The 26,818-nt window shown below is 34.7% G+C and overlaps 1 protein-coding gene and 1 non-coding gene across 2 annotated transcripts; one reads left to right on the top strand and one right to left on the bottom strand.

The window, feature by feature from the left end:
• Positions 1-262: 262 nt before the first annotated feature.
• LOC130972158 (small nucleolar RNA R71) lies at positions 263-366 on the top strand. Its single transcript, XR_009083353.1, has one exon. It is a non-coding gene; the product is annotated as a small nucleolar RNA R71 (small nucleolar RNA).
• Positions 367-8,012: 7,646 nt separating this feature from the next.
• On the bottom strand, positions 8,013-13,269 carry LOC130970263 (uncharacterized). The gene is made up of 9 exons (XM_057896286.1): positions 12,677-13,269; positions 11,884-11,931; positions 11,691-11,750; positions 11,019-11,102; positions 10,781-10,885; positions 10,117-10,230; positions 9,915-10,015; positions 8,523-8,634; positions 8,013-8,382 (listed from the first exon to the last, which is right to left on the bottom strand). The coding sequence occupies exons 1-9, from the start codon at positions 13,160-13,162 to the stop codon at positions 8,254-8,256; spliced, it is 1,239 nt and encodes a 412-aa protein (XP_057752269.1). The 5' UTR covers positions 13,163-13,269; the 3' UTR covers positions 8,013-8,253.
• Between the last annotated feature and the right edge of the window lie 13,549 nt (positions 13,270-26,818).

Raw genomic sequence — 26,818 nt, forward strand, 5'->3', positions numbered from 1 at the left:
AGTCAACACTTTGTTCTGAGCCAATATGGCATTCAAAGCATCAATTTCAAGAACTCCCTTCCTCTGAGGCATCCCATTATTCACGGAATTCCTCTCAGAAGTGTACATGAATTGGTTATTTGCAACAGTGTCAATAAGTTCCTGAGCTTCTGCAGGTGTTTTCTTTAGGTGAATGGATCCACCTGCAGAGTGGTCCAATGACATCTTGGAAAACTCAGATAGACCATAATAGAATATATCCAATATGGTCCACTCTGAAAACATGTCAGAAGGACACTTTTTGGTCATCTGCTTGTATCTTTCCCAAGCTTCATAGAGGGATTCACCATCTTTTTGCTTGAAGGTCTGAACATCCACTCTAAGCTTGCTCAGCTTTTGAGGAGGAAAGAATTTATCCAAGAAGGCCGTGACCAGCTTATCCCAGGAGTCCAGGCTATCTTTAGGTTGTGAGTCCAACCATGTTTTAGCTCTGTCTCTTACAGCAAAAGGGAAAAGCATGAGCCTGTAGACTTCAGGATCTACTCCATTCGTCTTAACAGTCTTACAAATCTGCAAGAACTCAGTTAAAAACTGGTAAGGATCTTCAGATGGAAGTCCATGAAACTTGCAGTTCTGTTGCATTAGAGCAACTAATTGAGGTTTCAGCTCAAAATTGTTTGCTCCAATGGCAGGAATTGAGATGCTTCTTCCATCAAACTTGGACGTGGGTTTAGTAAAATCACCAAGCATCCTCCTTGCATTATTGTTGTTGGGTTCGGCTGCCATCTCCTTCTCTTGTTTGAAAATTTCAGAAAGGTTGCCTCTGGATTGTTGTAATTTAGCTTCTCTTAGTTTCCTTTTCAGAGTCCTTTCAGGTTCAGGATCAACTTCAACAAGAGTATTTTTTTTCCTTGTTCCTGCTCATATGAAAGAGAAGAGAACAAGAAAAGAAGAGGAATCCTCTATGTCACAGTAAAGAGGATTCTTATTATTAGTAGAAGAAGAAAAGAATAAAGAAAGAAGAATCCAAACACAAGGGTAAGGATACAGGCAGTGATTGGAGATGAAGAGAGGTGAAGAGAAGTGTTAGTAAATGAATAAATAAATAGAAGAAGATGAGAGAGAGAATTCGAAAATTAATTTTGAAAAGGAGTTAATGATTTTCGAAAATTAAAGATGAGATAGAATTAAAATTAAAATTTAAAACAATTAGTTAATTAAAAAGAATTTTTTTGAAAAAGAGGGAGGTATTTTCGAAAATTAGCGAGGGGAGAGTAGTTAGGTGGTTTTGAAAAAGACAAGAAACAAACAAAAAGTCAAATAATTAGTTGGAAGAGATATTAAAATCAAATTTGAAAAGATAAGAAGATAAGAAGTTAGATAAGATATTTTAAAATCAAATTTTTGAAAAAGATATGATATAAAAGATAGGATAAGATAGATTTAATTTTTAAAGTTAAAATTAATTACTTAATTAACAAGAAACTAAAAGATAAGATTCTAGAATTTAAAGATTGAACCTTTCTTAACAAGAAATTAACAACTTCAAATTTTTGAACCAATCACATTAATTGTTAGCATAATTTTCGAAAATAAAGATAAAACTAAGAAAAAGATTTTTGAAAAACATTTTTTAAAAAGAAAATTTCGAAAATTAATAAGAAAAATGAAAAAGATTTGATTTTTGAAAAAGTTTTGAAAAGATAAGATTTTTAAAATTGAAAATTTGACTTGACTTGTAAGAAACAACTAATTTTAAAAATTTTTGACTAAGTCAACTCAAATTTTTGAAAATTATGAGAAAATTAAGGAAAAGATATTTTTGTGTATTTTATTTTATTATTTTTTTCGAAAATAATTTTTGGGAAAAACAAAAACAAAGAAAAATTTTGAAAAATTTTTAAAAACTTTTTTTTGAAAAGAAAATTACCTAATCTGAGCAACAGGATGAACCGTTAGTTGTTCAAACTCGAACAATCCTCAGCAACGGCGCCAAAAACTTGGTGGACGAAATTGTGATCATCAACAATGGCTCCAAAGACTTAGTGCTCTCAAACATAAATCACACTTTGTCACAACTCTCTTTGTCAATCCTTTCTATGGCAAGCTGTATGTAGGGCATCACCGTTTCAATGGCTACATCCATCCTCTCAGTGAAAATGGTCCAAATGCTCTGTCACAGCACGGTTAAAATCATCTGTCGGTTTCGATCATGTTGGAATAGAATCCCTTGATTCTTTTGCGTTTGTCATCACGCCCAACAATCGCGAGTTTGAAGCTCGTCACAGTCATTCAATCCCGGAATCCTACTCGGAATACCACAGACAAGGTTAGACTTTCCAGATTCCCATGAATGCCGCCATCAATTCTAGCTTATACCACGAAGATTCTGATTAAGGAATCCAAGAGATATGCGCCCGGTCTAAGGTAGAACGGAAGTGGTTGTCAGTCACGCACGTTCATATGTGAGAATGATGATGAGTGTCACGGATCATCACATTCATCATGTTGAAGTGTAACGAATATTTTAGAATAGGAATAAGTCGAATTGAATAGAAAATAGTAATTGCATTGAAACTTGAGGTACAGCAGAGCTCCACACCCTTAATCTATGGTGTGCAGAAACTCCACCGTTGAAAATACATAAGTGATGAAGGTCCAGGCATGGCCGAATGGCCAGCCCCCAAAATATGATATGAAATTCGAAAATAGGGAGAAAGACCAGATATGTGGTCAAAAGATTAGATAGTCAAAGACATCTAATAAACTAGTAAAAAGTTCTATTTATACTAAACTAGCTACTAGGGTTTACAGAAGTAAGTAATTGATGCATAAATTCACTTCCGGGGCCCACTTGGTGTGTGCTTGGGCTGAGCTTGATCTATCCATGAGCTGAGGCTTCTCTTGGAGTTGAACGCCAAGTTGTAACGTGTTTTGGGCGTTCAACTCTGGTTCGTGACGTGTTTCTGGCGTTTGACTCCAGAATGCAGCATGGAACTGGCGTTGAGCGCCAGTTTACATCGTCTAATTACGAATAAAGTATGGACTATTATATATTGCTGAAAAGCTCTGGATGTCTACTTTTCAATGAGGTTAAGAGTGCGCCATTTGGAGTTTAGTAGCTCCAAAAAATCCATTTTGAGTCCAAGGAGGTCAGATTCCAACAGCATCAGCAGTCCTTTGTCATCCTCCTATCAGAGTTTTGCTCAGGTCCCTCAATTTCAGTCAGAAAATACCTGAAATCATAGAAAAATATACAAACTCATAGTAAAGTCCAGAAATGTGAATTTAGCATAAAAACTAATGAAAACATCCCTAAAAGTAACTAGATCATACTAAAAACTACCTAAAAATAATGCCAAAAAGCGTATAAATTATCCGCGCATCACATACCAATCGATTAAACTTTCATATATCATTCTAATAGCGTAAGTCAATCGATTGGGTAACATAACCAATTGATTGAATTAATTAAACCCAGATTGCTTTGATGAGTTCAATCGATTGGGTAATATGACCAATCGATTGATTTTTGGACAAACCATACTGTCTTGCAATTTTCAATTGATTGTTTTGTGGTAACCTGAATTTCAATCGATTGAGTTATGGAAAATCTGAAATCCAGTCGATTGTTTTGTTAATCCAATCGATTGATTTTCTAAGAAACGCGATTTCACAACCTTCTACGGATGTAATGGATCAAAAATAAAATTTTAATCAATTGGGATTGCCAAAAAAGTTATTACGATAAATGGAAGATCTAATTCGTTATTGTTTTTGTTTTTGGTTATTAATAAACATAATAGATGAATGATAAAATAATAATTTATAAAATAAAAAATAGATTTTATAATTAAATAATACATGAGGAATTAATTTATAATTAGAGTTAGATAAGAACTATTTAGCAGTTATTAAAAAACTTAAAAAATATATTTTATTATAAGACTATTTAATAGTCTAAACATTCTCGAACCATCGAATCCGATGCAATGTGACATATATATATCCTAATTGTGAAATCAAGAGAGCAGGACCCAAAGCCCAAACATCATAATAGAATAGACAATTTGAAGAGGAGCAAGGTCATAATTTTAATAGTAGCGGCACATTTGTATGGATCTTGACAGTGGCACAATTATCACAAACTAAGAGGACAGATGGATCAATTTTATTAGAAGATTGAATACTACATTGAGAAGAATAGTATGAATAGTTCTAGTAGCAGCTTGCCTAAGTCTTTTATGCCACAATCATGAAAATAGAGAATTATTAGCAGCAAGAAAATGTGAATTCGCTATATAAATAATATATTTATTAACATTCAACCAATCACTATTTTCAAAAACAATTATATGATATGCATTTTTTTTTTATAATATATAAGTATTCAAAAAATAAAATTTTAAATTCTTATGTTTTAATAAAATTAGTAAAAATTTTGTACATTACATATACACTAAAAAAATTATCTAAAGTCGTACTATTTTTCTATCATATATGGTTGATATTTTCATTATTAAAAAAATTTATTTTTTCCAACTTCGATTCATTAAGAGAAAGGTGGGCAACTTCAAAAATACTATTTTCTTTATCAATTCGTGAAAAGTCATCTCTTGCAATATTCTACATTATAGTTTATCCTTTGTTGTATTGTGGAGTTTTTCTTAAAAAAAGACGAAGATTAGTATGGACAATTACTGAATTTTCTACACATTTAGGCTTCAATTTGTTTTTTTAAAAAATGGATAAAAAAATAAGTGCTCTAATTTCTTTCACAACAAGAAGATGAAGATGGTTACTCTAGTAGTCTAAAATTAATTGGTTGAAGAAGTTTTATTTTACTACCATGAATTAGCCACTAAGATTTTGCATTAATTATGCCTCTATCACTCAAGGGATCAAAGGCACCTCTACCATAAGAAAAATTTATAAATTCAATGTTTATTTTTCTCCTCTCTTCATTAGGAAAATACATCTTCAAACATTTAACTCTCTCATTGGTTATCTTGATGAGAAAAAATTTGTATAGAATCTTCTCTCAATCATTAATGGTTATAATACCTATATAATTAGTGATTAAAAAAATTAGTAATAATTCAATTATCTTTACTTATAAATAAAAGTTATAAATTATAAAAGTAAAGAGTTAGGTTACCTTGGATTCAATGAATGTGCTAAACGATGAAGGAGTGTGCTACTTTTTGTCCATCTTTAAATTAATATTGAATGCACAACATTATAGACGGATGATGACCCTTGTTTATCTTTTTTTTTTTTATATAGAGATATATAGCACTTTTTACCTTCTTGAACATTGAATCACATATCTCATAGACCAAATGAATTGTAGGTGCATCCATATCTGTACTTCTTAAAATATCATAAATATGATTTGTGAAAGTAAGAATATAATCAATTTTTTGCCATCAATTTTCACTCAATTTTTTTTTAATTCAGCTTTGCCAATATTATCTTCCTTGTATGAAGACTACTTCTCACTTATAACCATTTTTTTGAGTTCTTACTTAAACAACTTAAATTTTTTGAGCAGCACAATGGTGGAGGCAAATCGAGTAGGAGCAACATTAAACAACTTTAATAAATTAAATTTATTGAAAATAGATAATCTTATATGATGATTAACAATGAAATTTTTTTTATGAAAGAAGCATCTTCAGCAATTTGAATAATTAATGAACATTTTTCATAAACAAAATTATTCTTCTCTTTATTCTTAGCTGCACAAATATCCTTTAAAAGCAAGACTAAGAGTATAAACAACACAAAAAATCTAATAAATAGATGAAAATTCAGTTTCAATCAATAAACCAGCCGCTTTACGAACTGGCATATTGTCAGCCACAATCTGCACTACATTTGAGAGACCGACTTCTCTTATTTTCTTTGCAACATAATCCTTGTCCTTGATCTCATCTCAACAATCTACAACCTTTAAGAAGAGGCATCCTTTGGGAATTACTCCATTAATTATTTATAATGCTTACTCCCTTTCCACTCCATGAATTTTTGGTAAGCTCTAACATTCTTTTCACATGTTACTTTTCTTTCTCAAGTAAAGTTGTCCTCAATTTATTGTACCCAAGAGGAATATAACCATCAATATAATTATTGACAGCATAAGAAAAAATTTTGACAAAATAAAGATTTTTTACTAGACTAAAAGGTAATTCAGATGAAAAAAATATTCTAACAATATGTAAATTTAGAATCTCTCTTTCATTCACATTAAAAGCATTCACTAAAGGTCCAGTAGTCCTTCTTTTTCTTTTAGATAAGGGTGAAAGAGGAATTGATTTAAAATTTTTACTTTTATGCAACAATGTGCTTTCACTATCAAGTTTCTTAAGTTCTTCAAGCTTTGTTGATGTAACTTTTACACAAAATCTAATTTCTTTTCCTGAAATCTTCAATATATGTACTCTTAGTGCATGTTTGGGCGCCATTATTTTGTTAAAAAAAGATCTTTTTTCAATGAAAAAAGATCTTTTTTTATTTTTTAACGTGTTTGGCAAATTTCTAGTAGTAAAAGTAAAAGCACTAGTAAAATCAAAAAAAGATCTTTTTTGAGAAGCTGTAATTTACATCTTTTTTTAAAAGATCTTTTTTCCTTAAAAAAAAGATGTTTTTCATGTAATAAATAAACAAAAAAGTACTTTTATATTGTTATACCCAAACATAATTGATTGATAAAAAGACCTTTTTACATGAGATATCCAAACATAAAATTACTTTTACTTCTCTATAAGATCTTTTAAAAAAAGATAACTCGAAAAAAGATCTTTTCGTAGAAGCTCACCCAAACAAGCCCTTACTCTAGTGTAAGAACCACTAAATAAGACCTTGCAAAATTTACATTGAAACTCAAGATTTTCATCACTTTCAACCTTTTCTTTCTTTATTGCAAATTTTCATAAGGATTTATCTACACTTTCTTTAGAATCGTTTTGAACATTCTCTGAACTCATCTCTCACAATCTTACAATAATTAAGAACAAAAGTTACTTTTGCACAATCTAATTTCTTTTGTACAAAACAACAACTACTGAATAATGTAATCACTAATCAAATATGAAGTATTAGAATTGATGATCACACAATAGCAGAGGTCTAACTTAACAATTGATGAATGATAAATCAATAAGGAGACAAGAGAATCACAGAGTAAAAACAGAATTAAAGAGAAGCTCAGAAACACAGAGCAAAATACAATTACAAAACCAAAATTTGAATTATGGAAAAAGGAAAATTCTCTCTTGTTTGAAATGGAGGAGGCAGATGGCAACCGGAGAGGCGATGAACTCCCACGGCAGCGAGCAGGGAGCAGCAACAAACACCCACGATAGCAAAGAGCAGATGCTGAGATTGAGAGTGAGTGGATGTGGAAAGGCCGAAAGGGTGTGATGAGAATGACGATCACCTGTATGAGGTGAGATCGAAGGTGGCGACAGACTGACAGTGACGAAGAGAGGTTGAGTGGGTGTGAAGACAAAGAAAGTGGAAGGAAAAAAGTTAGGGGTACTATGTATGTTATATTCTCACCGTGTCTGACAACTTTATTTTTTTTTTGGACAAGACATGTGTGGACATGGAAAACGCGTATGTGTCATATTCAGAATGTGTCTAATATACCGACACGACAATTTAGCAAAATATCCATACTTCATATGAAAAAATTTTGAAACTACCCATACTTCATATGAAAAAATTTTGAAACTACCTTCAAATGTTGGCGGCAACTAAAAAGGAGTGGAGTTGGATGGATTTAATATTTTGGGTAATCCTCTTTTAAAATTTTTGCCTGCTGAAATGGTGTTTGGGTGGGGCAGAGTTGAGGGGGAGAATTGAGAATGTTTGAAGTGAAAATTAACCAAAAAGGGATAAATTATTAAGGAATCCTTTCCCGTGACAGCGTGAGGAACACAAGATTGCAGTGAGGAGCAACTTGCAATCATGGGGTTTCGGATGACGGAACTCGGTGTTTAGCATGTGTTCACTGTTGAAAGCATATATGTTCAATCTCGGCATCTTGCCATTTATAAGCGCAAACTAGTTACTTTAGTTATAAAAAAATAAAATAAAATGTGCGATTTAGGTAAAATTGCGATTCATTATGTGTAAAAAAAGAAAAAATTTAAATGACTTTGCCCCAACTTTTCTGCGGATAGCAACATTTGTTTAAGCCCATGATTCAGTTAATACTTAATATCCTGTAGTTTGTAGATGATAGTATCTCTGTATCTGTCAAGTGAGTCATTTCTTGGATGAAAGATATATGCCCGATATGATGGCCACCCCAGCCACGGCAACACCCACAGATGTGAGGATTTTGATTGCAGACATAGCTGGTTTTGGGGATGGAACTGTCATTAGATCCCTCATCTGAAAAATAATAGTAAAAAAGCAAACTTATGGTCAGAAAATCTAATATATCAAGAATGATACAAAGATATCACCTTTGAAGGGCAAAATTATAGCATATATAAAATTACACAACATAGGGAAAAAAATGTCTCACTAACCATTACAGGTTGCTTCCAATGCTTCTTTATTCCTTGGAGATGCCCCTTCCCAACAACAGCAACCACTGACCTATTCTCGCTAGCCACTTTTAATAATGTCGAGGACATGTATCTATATAGTCACATATATTGTCATATGTAGTCAATATCATAGACAAAATATTAATGCATAATTATATGTATCGGGGGAAAAAAATTTATAGACATTCTAGACAAAGAGGCCAAATGGCCAATTGATAGAACCAGTGTAGTTAGTCAACCTCAATGCTCCCGTGTGAAGTAAAGCTGTGCCCATAAAAATATCTACAAAAGTAAATGCATGGTATGGATTTCATGATTTTTATCAATACATGGTGCAAAGAGAATGTAGGAAGGAGGGTTACAGGGGTATTCTAGTTCTGAAGAAACATAAAGGGCATACAAAAGATGGGTTAAAGAGTGAAAAAATGATCTGCAACACCGCTAGAAGGCAGAGGATGCTGTTTGTACACAAGAAAAAAGAAGGAAAATTTACGCATTAAATAACCTATAACTATGAAACATAGGCATTGACATAGCTACAAGCCTACAACAGACTAGGAGAAACCAAAATTTTTAAACTTGAAGGACACACAAATAACCAAAATTTGGGTGGGTGGCCATGGATTTTTATTTTTAATTTTTTTGAGGTTGGGTTAAGACTTAAGACACAATATCTATTATCTTCAAATATTCATCGAATGACAAATTCTGAATATTCACTACTTTCTAAAGTATCCTTAGATTAACTTGATCTGTCTCCATAATTGTTATCTCTTCAGTTGACAAAAGGTACAGTTTCCAAAAGATAGAGGTAGTTGGTGTGAAGTAGGTTATAGGGTTGTGCTTTTTTATTAGGTTGAACAGTATTTGTGCCTTCTAGGGCAGTACGAAGTGTACCTAGATAGAGGAGTGATCACACCACTAAGTAAGCATGTTTGTGCTTTCTAGGGCGCTATGACGTACTGTTCATTCCATGTATAAGGAACCTATTTCATTGAACACCCATAATGCTATAGCGCGCTAGCCAAAAGGTGTATCTGGTTAGATGATTTAAAAATTTAAAACATAATAAATAACTACATTCTATCTACGACAACCCATTGAAAGGTCTTCCACATCCTACACTTTGAAACAAAATAGGTACACTTGTATGAAGTTTAATCCTCCTTGGTATTTCAATTCAGTTTTGGGAAGTGTCAATATCAGAACCATATCCTGTATATCCTCCTAGAACCCCCTCCGCTGTGGATTACAAAACTGTGGAGACAAATGCTGATGGAAGGAACCATTCTTTAAAGTGCAAAGGAAAAGGCAACAAGCAACAGACTTAATAAAGGAAATTTCAATAGTAACAAGTTAAAAAGAGCTTACTGATCTCGTTCATGCACAAGAGTCTCCATCAAAGTTGGAAATTGCTTACTCATTTCTTGAATAACTAAAGTTAGCACATCACTATCATTCATTTGCTTCAACTGAAGAAAGCAAGGAAAGGTTAGGATATAGACAACAATTTAACATTGACATGATAAATTAACACTTATAATGGCTAGTCAATCAGGATTATGCAATCTACCATTTTATTGAGATCATCTGAGCTGGGTAAAAAAACTGCTTGGAAAAGTAGAGAGTACAAAAACTTTGTCTTATGCCAAAGTGGCATCTTACTCCATGTTCTCCTAACTGTAATCTGTTTCAATCAGAGAACACAATACATGAGTACTAAATGAAATAGCAAGTGCTGAAAATAATAATGTGGGATGGAATTTTAGATGTTACATCTTCATGCAACAGTAAGAATGCTATCTTGCGACATGGTAGTCACAAAAGCTCAAGTCACTGTAACAGCCTGTCTGCTTTACTGCTGTAAGACAGTGCATAAACCATACATTTCCATACCCTTAAATATACTCAAACATATGCAAACCTAATCCTCTAAAACCATTTTTGGTATGAAGTATACACATATGCCAGGGGGGAAAAATACAGGAAATTCCAATTGAAAGAAGATATAGCATTCCGCACCACACCATTATATATTACAAGTAGCATTTCTGGCAGCTATACTGCATGAATTTATCCTCAACCGAAAGAACACCAGGATATGAAAAGGAATGGAAAACTATACTTATGCAACATAATTTATTTCAATCTTTCTAGCAGAGTTATACTTGAAATTACAAGATGACTAGAGTTCCTCCCAACGGTCGGCACAGATTAAAACAAAAGGCTTAACCAACCTGTACTGGGCGGTCGCCTAGGATCACCCTGCCACCATACTTCATTGCTTCTTCATATGCTACACGAAACTCAGAGCCAGGAAAGACTTCGAGCTTGCTAGCAATCTGTAGAAATGTTCAGGGAAGAAAAAATAGGGAATATGAGAAATACAACAATCTTGAGTAAGAACGACTCAAAGATCAGTGTAGCAATTCTCAAAGGGAAGATAAATATGATTGTCAAAAACAGTAAACATGCCTTGGCAAGGAACCAGCCATAAAGTACTTCAAACATATTATGTTTTTTCTTTATCAACGCAACCATCTCTGCCATCGTGGGTACCTGATAGAGGGAGATCCAGGAAATAAATAAACATAAAATAAACAAATAAATAACTCAATAGGAAGTAACATAATGACAGAACAACCAAATAAGAACCAAACTATTGAAAAAAATGATGGAATAAAACATCAGTAGTATTATAAAATCAAGGAAACTAGTTGGCACTATAGTTTAATAATAACATAATATCTAGGCCACTGATCAACAATTTACTTTCAATTATCATCATATTGGCTATTGCTGAAAGAAAATATGATAGATCTCACCTTTGCGTGAAAGTAAAAATAAACTACTCATAGGTTAGCCAAACTTAAATCATTAAGGTAAAAGGCCAATATTTTATTCTCCCAAAAATAATGATGTTCAACCATCAGTCTAACACTAGTAAGACACAAAAATATTAAGCAATCTGATATGAAATCTTTCAAACTCTTCACTCCAAGAAGTTAGCATTCTGATGTCCACTAAGAGTAATATCATTTCCCATAAATGTAAAGTCTATGCTCTTAAATACAAAGGGGCAGAAGTAAAATGTCTGCACAAAGAAAGTGATACAAAAATCATCTAGGAAGGGTATAAAGCAGAAACCTTAAGATTTTGCAGGGTAAGCACTGCCACACGACTTGAGCACAATTCTAAGAAGACAACCTGCAGCCAAAGAAAGCCCAGACACATGGTATCCACGTTAAAAATATAAGGCAAAACAGCAGACAGCTAAACAGATGAATGACCCCATCTATCAAGTATCAACAAACTTTTAAACCGAGTTCAAGGGAAACACCTCTGGCTGCAGAAGACTGACAATTGCCTGAACTTCTCTGCTTGATTCCTGCAACCAACAATGTATATTTAAGCTTGAATATTAAGCTATAACCTGTCTATTCCCCATCTGAATTACACCTATAATTAGTTCAACTTAGTCTAGAATCACTTACACCGTTACACGTCTTATTTATTTAGTTATTTTAACTTTATTTTTGCTTTGCTCTATGGCTGAATTTTCATGCAATGGTTTATCCGGTTAGCGTTTGGTGTGTCCTAGAATATTGTTTCTAGCTTTCCTGGATTAGGAAAAAGAAAGCAAAACTTTGTGGCAGTATGTAGTTTATGCAATTGTTTGATGTATTTAGTTGGGGCATTGCATAACTCTCGCATCACATTTTTAATGGTAGAAATTCGAACAAGTATTTCACTTCTACTTGATGCAAAACACATGACCTTCTTTCAGTTGCAAAATAGATGTCTTCTTTCTGGTTCGTTCTCTTTGTATTATTGTTTCCTTCTTAGTAGCAAATTTCTTCTATTATAAAAAATTAGCTCATTCTTATTCGTAACAGCTTATAATCAAAGGCTTGCTAAGCAAGCTAAAAAAAAACACGTAAAATTAGTGATATAATGATAATGAAAAGAAGAAAGGACCATTTCGTTAAGAATCAGAAAAATATCAACAACTGAATTCCAATTAAATTAAATTGTACATAACAGAACCCTAATATCACGTTCCCGATCAAAGACAGTGACAATGTTCAATGCAGCGAAACGCAAAACCTGTTCCGGTTCAAAAGAGAGGTTACCTCGGAGACATGCGCGGTGCCGACGAGGTAGACATCACACACACCGCCTTCGGCAGAGGACTCGCACGACAGCACCATCACGTTCCTGGAAAGCTCCTCCGGGAGCTCCGGCGGACGTCGATCGGAACTTTCCGCCGGAGCCTCAGGAACCGTCAAATCATCGACGGCGGCAGAAGCACCAGCACCGGAAGCCTCATCGATGCGAACCATGCTGTCGGAGAGACTCTCCATCTTCAGATCCTCGATGTGGACGAAGTCCTCGCCCACCGGTGCGGCGGACGGCGGCGTTTGCGCGTCGTCCATCGCCGGCCGGAGGAAGGTGTGGATAGGGCGGGTAGCAGCGGTGGAGAATTGTGCGAAGGAGAAGGTTCTAGAAAGAGAAACTGTTGTTGTTATGGGGAGATTGTGGGGTTTTAGTTTGGGGCGAAGGAAGTGAGTGAGTGGGGTGACTCGGGCGAGTTGAGAGCGAGTGAGCGGGTGAGTCATAAGCTATAGAAGACAACTTCGAAAATGGGCGTTATCTCTCTCTCTCTCTCCTTTTGATGACGTGAGACTATTTAGTGACTTGATGAATGTTTCTTCTTTCTCTATTCTGTATTGTATTCTGTTTTTGGACACTCTGGGCCTTCTTCGTTCAAGTTATTCCAAAGGTATTATTAGCTTGTGTATCACTCCCATTAAGTTGTTGAGAAAATATATTTTTTTAATAAAATGATTTTTTTATTATTTTAGTTTATTTAAAAAAAATTAATAATAAAATAAAAATATTAAAAAAATAAAAATTATTTTCTAAAAAAATTACAATTTATATATTTTTAAAAAATCTTTTTTATTAAAAAATACCTTTTTACATAATAAATAAATAAAAAACTATTTTTATATTATTATATTTAAATATAATTGATAAATAAAATTTTTTTATATAAATATTTAAATATAAAATTATTTTTATTTTCTTAATTTTTTTTAAAAACTCTCACCCAATCAAAAGGAAATTTTTTATTTAAATTATTTAAATATAATATTTACGAAAATGTGTAACATATAGGATATTTATCTATATATGCACAATACCTCTTATTCCGTATACAGTGTTTAAAAATAGTTAAAAGCACATCTCGGATAAACTATATCCAAATATAATACATAAAATTAAAAAATGACAAATCGAGTGCTATATACCCGAGATATAATCATAAACAATTTTTGGGCATAGTATCGAGATATATATATTATTGTAACAATTTAACTATAATATTACATACTCGTATCATTGTACTCGTATGGTTAATGAAATATTCGATTTGAAAAAAATCAATGATTTAAATTTTTTAATTAAAAAGTTAACAATTTAAAATATATATGTCTTTGAATTAAAAAATTAGGTTATCTGTTGAGAAACGCTTTTGGGATCGTCCATTTATTTTGCTGTTGTGCGCGTTCCTTCTTTCTGTTCTTCTTTAAGGTTGGTTTTTCTTTTGTTCTTCTTTATCTATTTTTTACTATTACTGGTTGATGTTCTTTGGTGAAGCTTCATGTTGTTGTTTCTTGTTTTCCTGAAAACGTGGATTTTTGTTCATAGTAGTTCCTACCCTTTTTCATTTTTGCTTATTCTCTTGGTTATTGTAAACCTTCGTTATTGTTTGTAAAAATTTTTAGAATCTGGTGGAATCTGAATTTACTGAATTTGTGACTTTGTTTGCTGAACTTCTGGGGTTTTGTCTTGTCTCTAAATGGTGTCATTTTCACTCTGAGTGGTGCCATTTTGTATTATAATAAAGCAGGTTGAAGGTCTCATTCTTGAAGATGGTCCGACCTCTTTTTGTATGACGAGTTATTGTTCCCGATTTGTAATTCGTCAGTTTTTGTGGTAACAAATTTCTTTTATTTTGTAGATGTAATTTGTCTCGCTCAATAATTATTAGCATGTCTACTAAAGTTTCGTCTGACTTAGATTGGGTAGATGTTACTATTCTCTCTACTGTCTTTGTAGTTGATAATAAGTATATAGAGATGTTTTGTAGGGGGAGGGAGAATGAGGAGAAGTACAGGATAGTGACCCATGAACTTGAGGATAGGATTTGCTTTCCCCGACTTGATAGTCGGAGCGCCATTTCATTTTTATGTATGAATGTCTTTTCATTAGGTTAGAGGTGAGTATTTTCATTTCTGATTTTGAGTTAGAAATTCTTTGTATTTGTAAAGTTACCCCTTCTCAATTTTACCTTAACTCCTAGAGTTTCATGAAAGTTTATCAGCTAGTTAGTCAGGAGCTTGATCTTCCTTTGTCTTTCAAGATTTTCTTTTATCTTTTCCAACTTGCTAAACCATTTAGTTCTAAAAAATAATATTAGATTTTTTTCAGGCTATCCAGGGAAAGAAAATATTCTCTATTTTTTACTATTCATTTCATGATTTTAAGAATCATGTCTTCAAGGTTTGATCTTTGGAAGGTACCCGACCTTTTTCCTTGAATGAGAGAAATGAACCCGTGTTTACTCTATACTAGGAGGAGGTTCCCAACATTATCAAATATAATCTTGAGGATTTAGTGGAAGTGGAGGAGTGTGATATGGAATTTTTTCATAAGTGTTGGGACCGAGCCCCTAATCTTGACACCAAAATTTTTTTTATAGAAAAGCCAAGCTATGTTCGTACCAAACTAGGTAGCTAGCTTTCCTTTGTTGAATATTTTTTCTATTTATATCTAGATTATATAACTTGAGTTTTTTTGCTTATTTTTATCCTTTGTAGCGAAGATGATCAGCAGCTCGGACGCGCTGCAGAGAGTTCGGCAGGCTAAGAAGAATGTCGTTGCCCAGGCTATCCAGCTTAAGGAAGCTGCCAAGTCGGGTGACACTTCTTCTCCTTCAAAATCAAACACGAGTTCTTCCCAGTTAGGTAAAATAATTCCTAATCCTCCCCCTCCTCCTTTTACCGAGTCCACTCCTCAACCCTCCCCTCTTGTGCCTCCTTTTACTGAGTCGGGTTCCAAGAAACGCAAAGCCCTTTCGCTCGAATCTAGTAGTCTATACGACCAGGGATTCAACGCTGTGGCTTTTTGTAAAGGGCAAATTATTCTTCATAGTTTCATAAGCATGGATGATGTCTCCATAAAAAATTACCTGTAGGTTCTGGCCCGAGAAGGTATTCTGACAGCTGAGGTGTGCTCAAATTTGCTCAAAGAACTTAAAGAGACTCCTATTGGTGCTACCCAATGGGAGTCGATCAATCTTTGAGCCGAGGTGGCGTCTTTGCTATTGGCCAAAAAGGAGCTGGAAGATGAAAAAGGAGTTCTCTCGGCAGAAGTTTTGAAGCTTCGGGAGAGGGTGAAATAGTCCAAAGCATCTTGTGTCATGGCGGAGGGTTTGAAGAAGAAGGTTGAAGAGAGTTATACTCACGTCTTTGGGGAGAAATTAAACCTAAAAGAGGAGATTTCCAGGTTAAAGGAAGAGTACGGGGCCCTAGAAGAATCGATGGCTCAGGGTATGGACAAAATGGCCGGGAATTTGAAGGCCCAATTTTAGGTACTTGCTCTCGACGTGGACCATTCTCCCATTGATCCTGACAAGTTCATGGTTGATGGGAGGATTATCTTTTTTGAAGAAAATGCCACCCCTTCTGGAGACCCGCAGACTACTAGTGCCCGAGTTGAAGAAGCTTTCTAGAGTTTCCCAACTTGAATCAATGAAGAATCTCCTTTTTTTCCTACCCAAGAAGAGACTCTTCTGACCTCTCTATCTCGAGCTGATGGAGCAACCATCATAGTTACTGAAGAGCAAGATCCTCCTTTCTTTTAACTTTATTTCAAAAAACTCTTTTGTACTTGATAACCTGATTTGTGGGTCTTTGAATATTTTATTTTTGTAATAATTTAGTTTGGGTACTTGCTTTCTGAATACTCCTATTGTGGAATTTTTACCCTTTAGGGGCGGCCTTTTGAAATGCCTTAGCTTTTGCTTATAAGTGTTGTCGTAGCTTTTATGTTGTGCTTTTGTTTTTTTTTTCAAATATCACTTAACAGACTTTTTATCATTTGCGGATGCTACCCTCTTGTTAAGAGTGTTGGTAATATAAGGTATTTGAGACTTTCTTTTACAACTTGTACGCTCGAGCTATTTTATGAGGTCATACATCTTGTTTTGATACCCTCCTTTTCATAACATTTTGCTCAAACTGTTATAAGTTCGGATAGGATTTTGCCTTCCTAATGTCAAGGCTTGAATCCAACCTTAATAGATCAGTCTTGTTTTATAAAGTTACTTTTACGATTCGTTTTAGGCTTGCTTCTTTTGCTAACTCATTTTTGTACAAATAGCTTAATGAGATCGGACCACGATCTACTTATATAATTGTTTACACCGATTTGGACCTTGTCGCTTTGTATTGCCGACCATCTAGATCGGACAATGATTTTTGCAATTTATCAAGCTTAAATCGATGCGTGTAGTAAAACAATTAATTGTAGAAAATGAGAAAAATGACAATTTATCATTAATTAAAATTGATGCTATTTTGCTACTAAGATTTTTTCTATCTTTAACTCCTAGCCCTTGCTATGATGCCTCGCTAAAACTCCTTTCAGGAAAACCCTTCTCGAAAAAAAAAACTATGAAGTCGGGAAAAAGAGTACACTAGGGAACAAGGTGCGCTTTCTAGCTATAGTATCTTTTCATGTTGTATGCATACCATGACCTAAGGAGCTCATTTCCTACTAGGTTAGACACTTTGTATTAATCTTTTTCCATGACTTCAATGATCTTGTAAGGTCCTTTTCAATTCGCAGCCAACTTTTCTTCTCCCGACTTCTGTACTCCAATGTCATTCCTGATCAAGTTGAGATCGTTCATGGCAAAACTTCTTCTGATGACTTTCTCGTTGTACCTTGTTGACATCCTTTGTTTTAACGCTTCACCTCTTATCCGAGCTTGTTCTCGGATGTCTGGGAGGAGGTCGAGCTCTTCTTTTTTAGTTTGGATGTTTGCTATTTCATTGTAGAACCTTACCCGTGGGCTTTATCCATTTACTTCAATAGGAATTATTGCTTCTATGCTATAAGTAAGTCAGAACGGAGATTCTCCTGTTGTGGAATGAAGAGTTGTCGGATATGCTCATAAAACTTGGGAGAGTTCCTCAGCCCATACTCCTTTTGCATCTTGTAGTCTTTTTTTGAGTCCCACCAATATGACTTTATTCACAGCTTTTGCTTGTCTATTGGCCTGAAGGTGCTCTACTGATGTAAATTGGTGTTTGATCTTAAGGCTTGTCACCAAGTTTCTGAAGGTCGAATCGGTGAAATGAGTACCATTATCCGTAGTGATGGAATATAGAACTCCAAATCGGGTGACAATGTTCTTATAGAGGAATCGCCAACTTCTTTGGGCCATAATAGTTGCCAAAGGCTCTGCCTCACCACTTAGTGAAATAATCAATTCGACTATGAGGTATTTCACCTACCTGAAAGCCTAAGGAAATGGTTCAAGTAGGTCTAAACCCCATTTTGCAAAAGGCTATAGCGAGGTGACACTGATGAGCTCTTCAGGTGATGCCACATGAAAGTTGGCATGTAGCTACCAGGACATGCACTTCTTGACAAAGTTGGCCGCATAAAGTTAGCCAATAAAAGCCAGCTCGTAATACATTTTTAGCAAGTGACCTTCCCCTAGATGATTTTCACAAATGCCACTATGGACTTCTTCTAGGAACACTTCAGCCTTGGAGGTCGGAACGCATTTTAGTAAAGGTCTGGATACTCCTCTTATGTAGAGAATGTTGTGAATAGGGGTATAAGTTACCGAACCGGACCAAAAATTACCGCAAAACCGAACCGAAAATTACAACTATCGACTTGAAAACAAAAAACCGATTTTTTGGTTTTTTTTTCGACCAGACCAATCGGTTTGATTCGATTTTCGATTGGCTCAATAAAAACCGAACCGAAGGTATACATACATCTCTTTTTTTTTTGTATTTACCCAACCCTCCCCTCAAGGCCCAAGTCACTCACTATCTCAATCACTCAGCACCTCCCCTAACCCTAATCCCTCAATTTTTGCTTCTGAATTCTCTATTCTTCATTCCCCTGCTCGGTTCCTCCATCCATACTGCCTCGCCGCCTCCCTCCGTCAGTCCAAGCCTCCCTCATCCGTAGCGCCTTGTTGAAGAGGCACAAAGCAGGGAAGCTCCAATACAAAGATTGGCTGATAAGGTTTCTTAACAAAATCTCAATTATTTTGAGCAAGTTTGTTTCTATCTACAAATGTCTAGTCTAGCAAACTTCATGCTTTGGGTGGTTAGCTTCAATTATGTTTTCTTCATTTTTATATTGTCTTCCCTCCTTCTTTTTTCAAGTAGGATTTCTCAATTATTTTGTTATCATGAGTTTCTCTAAAAATTGTGCTTTTTATTTCCCAGATTGTTTTGGGGGATGGTTTCGCTAGGATTTATTTTTGAATGAATGTTTTTGCTGGAAATTTTTGGGATAGTTTTAGTTATAATTATATATTAATGTATTGGTTGCTATGACCTTGAGTTCTTTTACATTGACCAAAATAAAATAAAATAGGCATTTAATGTCTTTATTGTGAGTGTTTGCAGGCAAGCAAGAAGATAGCAGATGCTAAACTCGTGAAAGATTTTCAGGCAGTGTTGAAAGAATTTCAGAAGGCACAGCATCCTGCGCGGCAGAGAGAGAATGAAACTGCTTACACCCCATTTGTTTCACAAGCTGCTCCATCCAGGTGACTAATCAACCATTAGTGGAATCAACAGTGGAAGACTATGTTTATTTGTGTGCGTAATGCATATGTTGATACGATGTTATATATTGAACTCATTCTTAAAGAAGAATATGTTACTATTGATTATTAATTTTGCTTCTCTACTGGCTGTCATCTATGTGCATAACACTTATAATTTGGCCTTTTCTTTTTATGGCTATACAGCTAATAGCTAATTCTGGTAAGACTCCAGAACAGCGTGCCCTTCTTGTGGAATCCAAAAGGTAATTTTTGTATATTACATGAAACTAAAATACAATTGATAGTTAAAAGCACATTCGTTTTTTCTTTTTTATTCTGGTGCTGTGGAGAATTTACATTATAAATGACAGACAAGACTATGTGAATTTGATGAAAATCTGAAAACTTTAACATGAATTAATGTATATCAGATTACTTCTTAAATGTAACCTATTTGTCATCGAAAATTATGCGATAATCACATTGATGCTAAAATGCTTCTTTTCTCTTTATTATTTTCCTAAGTAAAGATACGTTGTAAGAATTTAATTATTTCAAAATTATAATCTGTAATTCATTGAAGCACACTGCATTTCAATGATCATATAATGAATGCCCAAGCTACCAAATGGAAGTACTAACTTGTTATAACATTTTTTATTTTAGGGTTGAAGGTATTAGCAAATTCTTTTAGGGACTAATATTGAATTCCAATTTTGTCATGGACCAAAATGTATTTTGACAATTTTAGATTTGACCTGATGCAATATTTAGTATCTCAACTATTACATTATCTTGCTGCAGGCAGGAGGTCTTGTTTTCAGATAATGAGTTTGCCTTCAATGAGGCTATCATTGAAGAAAGAGAGCATGGCATTCAAGAAATTCAGCAGCAAATTGGTGAAGTAAATGAAATTTTTAAAGACCTTGCTGTGCTTGTGCATGAACAAGGAACTATGATTGGTTTAGTTGTTATTTAGTTGTTATTTCTCATCCTATGGTTTAGTTGTTATTTAGTAGTATGTTTGTTGGTTTGTTTGGTTTTAAGATTGTATTTGTTAGACATTTTTAAGTGTGTTTGTTTTATGTTTAGTTATTAGAATGGATTGAAAATGTATTGAATTTGGATGTGATATACCTTTGTTATTTCAGTTTATTGACTATTTTAAACCTCTAGTTATTGTGATTCTTATTTTGTTCATCAGGAATTAAAAACCAAAAAAATCTACCGAACCAAACTGCTATTGGTTCAGTTCAGTTCGGTTGTTGTAAAAGTAGCAAACCGAATGGTTGTGTGTTTGTAGGAACCGAACATATTAGTTCGGTTGGTTTTTTGTCTAAAACTGAACCAAACTGTACCGATAACACCCCTAATTGTGAACAAGAGTATAGCTCTGTGCTTTCCTTACGAGTCTCCTTGCTTCCCTTTCTTCTTTAGAGATGATATCAAATTTGAGGTATCCGATAATAGGAGTCATCTAACCCAAGTTAAGATTAGAGATTGTCAGTGCGTCCGACTTATCGACTTCCTTGGCAACTGATGGTGCATGGAGAGTTTCCTGGGTTAGGCTTTATTGTTGTCCCCTGGGTTAGTACTAGCAAGTTTGGAGAGGGTATCAATTTCACGATTAAGTTCATGAGTTATGTGCCTGACCTCTGTTTCTTGGAATTGTCCAAAGTCTTCTAGTGTTTTCTCCAAGTACCTCTATATGTTAAATCTTTAGCTTGGTAATCCCCATTTATCTGAGAGGTTATTACTTGGGAGTCACTAAATACTGTGACTTTTGCTACTCCGACTTCTTTGACTAGCCTTAAGCAAGCAAGCCTTGCTTCATATTTAGCTTAGTTATTGGAGGGCAAAAACTCAAATTTTAACAAAATCTCCACCCGAGTTCCTTCCTCATTTTTAAGAATAATTCCTACTCCACTTCCAACTTTATTGGATGATCCATCCAGTTGTTGGGCTTCCTTGTTGTTTGCTCGAGTATTCAGCTAAGATGTTGGCCAAATATTGAGATTCGATGGTCGTACAAGTTTCATACTTGAGGTCGAACTCAGATAATTCCACAGTCCATTATAGCATCTAACTTGCAATGTCCGTTTTTTAGAGGATATGCTTCATAGGTTGGTTAGTTCGGACTTTACTAGTGTGGACTTAAAAGTAAGGTCAGAGGCTTCTGGAGGCTAGGACGAGCGCATAAGCAAATTTTTCTATTTTTGGTAGTTCAGTCTTGCCCCTTGTAATGCCTAGCTCGTGAAATAAACAGGTCGTTGCCCCTCCTTATCTTCTCGAACAAGGGCTAAGGCTATCACTACAAGAAAAATACTGAGTACTGTCAGATTTATTGTCGGATTTAGCGTCAAAAAGTAGCGGCAAATTTACCGTCAGTAACGACGCCGAATTCATAAGGTTAAGTAATTACCGACGGATTTTAGTTTCCTACGGTAAATTCGCCGGTAATATTTAAAGGAAAAAAATTAAATTGGCGCATCCTTTACTGTCGGATATACGGCCAAATTTTTTCAACGGTAACCCCAATTAGTGAAACACTGCGTTTTGGTGACCCGCGACGGTTTACCATCAGATTTTGCCGATGGTAACAGGACATAAATTGAAATCACGAACCATCTTCTCCCTCATTTCAGATTCACCCACTCTCTCGCTCACCACCCTCTGCCACCGCCACCGCCGAGACCACCACCGTCATAGCTTTCTCTCCGTCGCCATCAACCCACCACCAACTGTAGCACCCTTACTGTTAGAATGTCACATTTCCAGTTGTGCTACTCTGATAGTAAGGATGTTACGACGACTTCTATATAGTAAATAATAGAATAGGAGCTTTTAACTCGAAACTGTATCGCTGTTTTCTATGAAAAAACGAAAATAATTTTTATTTTAATCAAACATGCATATATAACCAAAATCAATCACAATCCTCATATATATATATATATATATATATATATATATATATATATATATATATATATATATATATATATCAGACTTCGTATACAAGTAACTTATAAATAATATAAGCATACATATCATTACAACTCCTATCCCTCTTACAAAAATATAATTATAAAGGCGAGGGAGAACTATAATATATATATACACAATAATATATAATACAATCAGATGCACAGAAGGAATTCCTTAAACTCTTCGTCTGTCCTGAAAAGAAAAATATGTACGGGTGAGAACATCGTTCTCGCTGATTTTCAAAAGAGGGTCTTTAAATTGAAAAGGGATCAGGATAATGTTGGTAATTTTACTAAAAATAGGGGTAATAGAGTAATAAAAAAATCAATTTTAATCTAATAATAATATCTATAAAAATACTATTTAATTATCAACTTACAATTTATTTTCTAATAAATACTCTAATTCAATCATTAGGGATAATCAAATTAATTTTTTTTAATTATAAAATAAAGTTCAAAATCTAATTATTCAAATTTAAAGCATATAAAATCCTCATTACTTTCTCAATCACTAAAGTTTTAAATCAATAATAAGAAAATACTCAATTAATATAAAATTCTCTTAAAATAATATCTTCAATAAATAAAATAAATCTTAAATAATTTATTATTTAATTTCTGAAAATCTGGTGTCTTACATCGCCGACACCTCCCTTCTTCTCCTTCTTCCGCTCTTCTCCTTTCTCCTTGCGTCGTTAAACCACCGTCGCCCCCACTATCATTGCGTTGCCGCTGCCCTCCAACCTTTGGCGACTTCCCGAGCATTCAACGACCAACCTTTCGCTTCCTCTAGCTCTGGCAAGGTGATAATGCCGATGCATCTTCACATCTTCTCAGTTCTCTCCTATTTCTGCATTTCAGGTTTCTTTAAACTCTTTTTCTTTCTTCTTCAAATTATGTTTTGTTTAAGTTGTTTTATTATTCTAATTTTAGTTTGTTAATTTAGTTAGAGTTAATTTTTTGTTTTTAGTGGATTTTAGGTGGTTAAAATAGGTTAGTTTTAGGATGATTAGTTTATGTTATATTGGTAAAAGTGTTGAAAATTGACTAAATTGATGGATAATACTGTTGATTTTGTGTCGAATATGCTAAATTTGTGCAAATTGATGTTAAAAGACTATTTGTTTTATTGAACAATTACTGAAATTTGGTTGAATTTGTTGCTGTGTTGCCTAAAAAATCACTTAGCTAAATCTTTTGTTGCTGTAAATATTTTGTTCTTTTGCCAAGTATATTAAATTTTTATCGTTGAATTAAAAATTTAGGATGGGTGTATAGTTTCTGTGATGAGGATATTGATGCTTTGATAAGTATGTACTTATGCCTTTGGCTAGTCATGCAATAGGGTTTTAGTAGTTTGTCTTTCGCAGCTGTTTGTTAGTTGTTTGCCAATATTTTTATAATTTATACACGCAGAATTTTTGCCAAGTATATTAATTTTGGGTGGTTAAGATAAGTTAGTTTTAGAATTATTAGTTTGTGTTATATTGGTGAAAGTGTTGGAAATTGATTGAATTGATGGATAATGATGCTAATTTTGTATTGAATTTGCTGAAATTTGTTTGAATAGAATTGAATTAATGTTGAACTTAGTGTTGAATAGCATTGATTTGTTCTTCTGAATTTCTGTTAATTGGTATGCTATTTTAAGATATGATGACGGGTAGAGGTCTGCCGGATCGAGCTGCTGGTCGTGGTCGTAGCCATGGTCGGGGTAGAGGGAGGGTTTCTTCCGATACTGTCAAAACTTCTGGATCCTCTCCCTCTACTCTGACCACTCCAGTGACATCACAGGTTGCAAATTTAGCAGGACAGCCGTTTATCATGATCCTTAACCCTAACTACGTGTCTCTGTCTACGGCAACGACACTGCCTCCTATCGCTCAGCATCTCACTGCCATGGCGACGCTGCCTCCAGCAACGAAAGCTGTGGTTCTAAAGTCTTCTCATGGAAGTGAGGCAGCTGATGCCCCTCCACCACCTCCTATCGTATGGTTGACCATCTGTCCTGATGGCAGCACGAGGTAACCTTTGAGTTTTATATATTTCCTGATTATTGTTATTGTTGAAAGTTCAACTCCTGGTTATTGATTCTTATTTAGTGGATCTATGTTTGATTTCCTAAAAGTGTTTCCTATTTCCTTATTATGGAATTGCTGAAAGTTCAATTCCTGGTTATTGATTCTTGTTTAGTAGATTTAAGTTTCATTGCCTGAATGTGTTTCCTATTTAATTGATTGTGGAATTGCTGAAAGTTCAATTCCTGGTTATTGATTCTTGTTTAGTGGATTTAGGTTCCATTGCCTGAGTGTGTTTCCTATTTCATTGATTGTGGCGCATTCCAGTTATAGAAGAAACTCTGACAAAATTTCTATAAAAAATCTCTATATATTATGCTTTGTCTGTGGATTGTTGATAGGTTCGCTCGAAACAAAAATGCATGTACTCAGAAGATGACAAATGTCATCAAGCTGATGTACGACCACCCCTGGCCTAGCTACAAAAAGATCCCCGCTGAGACCAAACATTGATGATTTGAGAAATTATCGGTAATTAATTTTTTAAGTTTCAAACCTTTTTAGCTAGTTTATATCCTTTGTTTTGAGTAACTAATTTTAAAGTTTCTTTGTGCAGCTGTACTTTATATAGGACGCTGAGCACAATCTTACCATCAGAAAGTTATTCGATCATAGAATGGGTCGGCAGCTCCAGCAGATGCTGGATGATATTCGTCAGGGGTGGGACCACCTGACGACCTGGCTTTGATTAGAAATAAAGAAGGCTCTGTTAGTTAGTGGGAGACCAATGAGGAGTTCAGGCATCAGCGTCTCACCAACAAAACAAACAAAGTATCGGCCAGGTCATCCAAGTATACCGGTGACTCAATGACCTTCATAAAGACTAAGGCTAATCTGGTATGTAGTGTTTTTAATTTTGTTAATAATTTAGTAATATTCTTTTACATATCATTATTAGAAATCCTAATCATATTGTTTCAATACAACATGTGTAGGGGTCGAAGTCGTTGGATCGTGAGGCGACATTGGCAGAAACGTTCAAGTACACCAACACGTTGAAGGAGAACAAAGAGAGATTTGCTGATCAGCAGTTGCAGAACCATTATGTGAGTAAACATACATCTGATTATATTCTGGTATAAAATTATTAGAGTAAACACCCAATCTGGTCCTTGTCTATTTTCACGAAGGACAAAGCGATCCCTATCCAAAAAAAAAAGGATACTTTGACCCTCAACCTTTTTATTTTGGGACAATAATTTCTCTGTTAAAAAATTCGTTAAATAATAACAAAAATTAGTTTTATGGGAGATTTTATTTGTATTTTGTGGGGGTTTTAAACCTCCACAAAATTCTTTTTAACAATTTAACCAATTACTACCACTATCTTCTTCATCGTCATTATTATCACTCCTACCTCTATTATTTTTATTGCTTTATCATCATCATTATCTCCTCTACCGTCGTCATCACCAATATCAATATTATCAATATTAAAGTTCTCTTCTTTCATTTCTTATTCGATGTTATTTTTTTCCTTTAAAAGGTATTTGCACTACAATTACTTTTTTTTGCGGCATCATTTTCATCAATGATTTTTCGTCACTTAACCACCATTGGTGAAGGAATTTTTAAAAAAACAAACTTATTAATAGTTTGTAGAGATTTAAAACCTCCACAAAATACAAATAAAACCCCCCACAAAACTAATTTTTGTTATTATTTAACGGATTTTTTAACAGAGGGATCGTATTGTCCCAAAATAAAAAGGTTGAGGGTCGAAGTGTCCCTTTTTTTTTGACAGGGATCGCTTTGTCCTTCGTGAAAATGGACAAGGACCGGGTTGGGTGTTTACTCAAATTATTAGGGATTAACTGTATAACTGTCTTACTAATCATATAACATGTGTTATACAGGAGTCCTACACGCAGAAACTAGATGCCGCGACTCAGCAATCTCACCAAAGTTGGGAGGACGCTGCCAATGGCTCTGCTACTTTAGTTGTCGATCCTGATGCAATTTGGCGCGAGACCACCTCAGAACCATACAAGAACCGTGAATACGAGTTGTGGTCATTCTTCGCCAATAGCCTTCGCACCTCCAGTTGAGGCCGTCGTTAGGTTTTGCCACCAGTTTAGCCGTCGAGCCCGAGGAAGGCATGTATTTGAGGCTGCAGGTGCAGGAGCTCCAATGCAGCCTTCACTAGCAGGCGCATAAGCTGAACGATTATCGGGAAAGGTATCAAGAGATCCTCACATGCATGAAGGATATGGATGACCTCAGGGTGGAGTGGAGGGAGCAGCTGGAGTGACTTCAGGGGATGAAGGCTCAGATGGAGGTATACCAGTCTCAGATGCACGCTCCTGGCATCATCCTTGCTGGTGGTAGCACCAC

Source organism: Arachis stenosperma, chromosome 3, assembly GCF_014773155.1.
Source record: "Arachis stenosperma cultivar V10309 chromosome 3, arast.V10309.gnm1.PFL2, whole genome shotgun sequence".
Classification (NCBI taxonomy): Eukaryota; Viridiplantae; Streptophyta; class Magnoliopsida; order Fabales; family Fabaceae; genus Arachis; species Arachis stenosperma.

Excerpts from the sequence above, each read along its gene's own strand:
- LOC130970263 (XM_057896286.1), bottom strand. The coding sequence starts at position 13,162 with ATGACTCACCCGCTCACTCGCTCTCAACTCGCCCGAGTCACCCCACTC. Across the intron at positions 11,751-11,883 it reads TCAGTCTTCTGCAGCCAGAG|GTTGTCTTCTTAGAATTGTG; the intron begins GTGTTTCCCTTG and ends CTTTGGCTGCAG. Across the intron at positions 10,016-10,116 it reads CAGATGATCTCAATAAAATG|TTGAAGCAAATGAATGATAG; the intron begins GTAGATTGCATA and ends TGCTTTCTTCAG.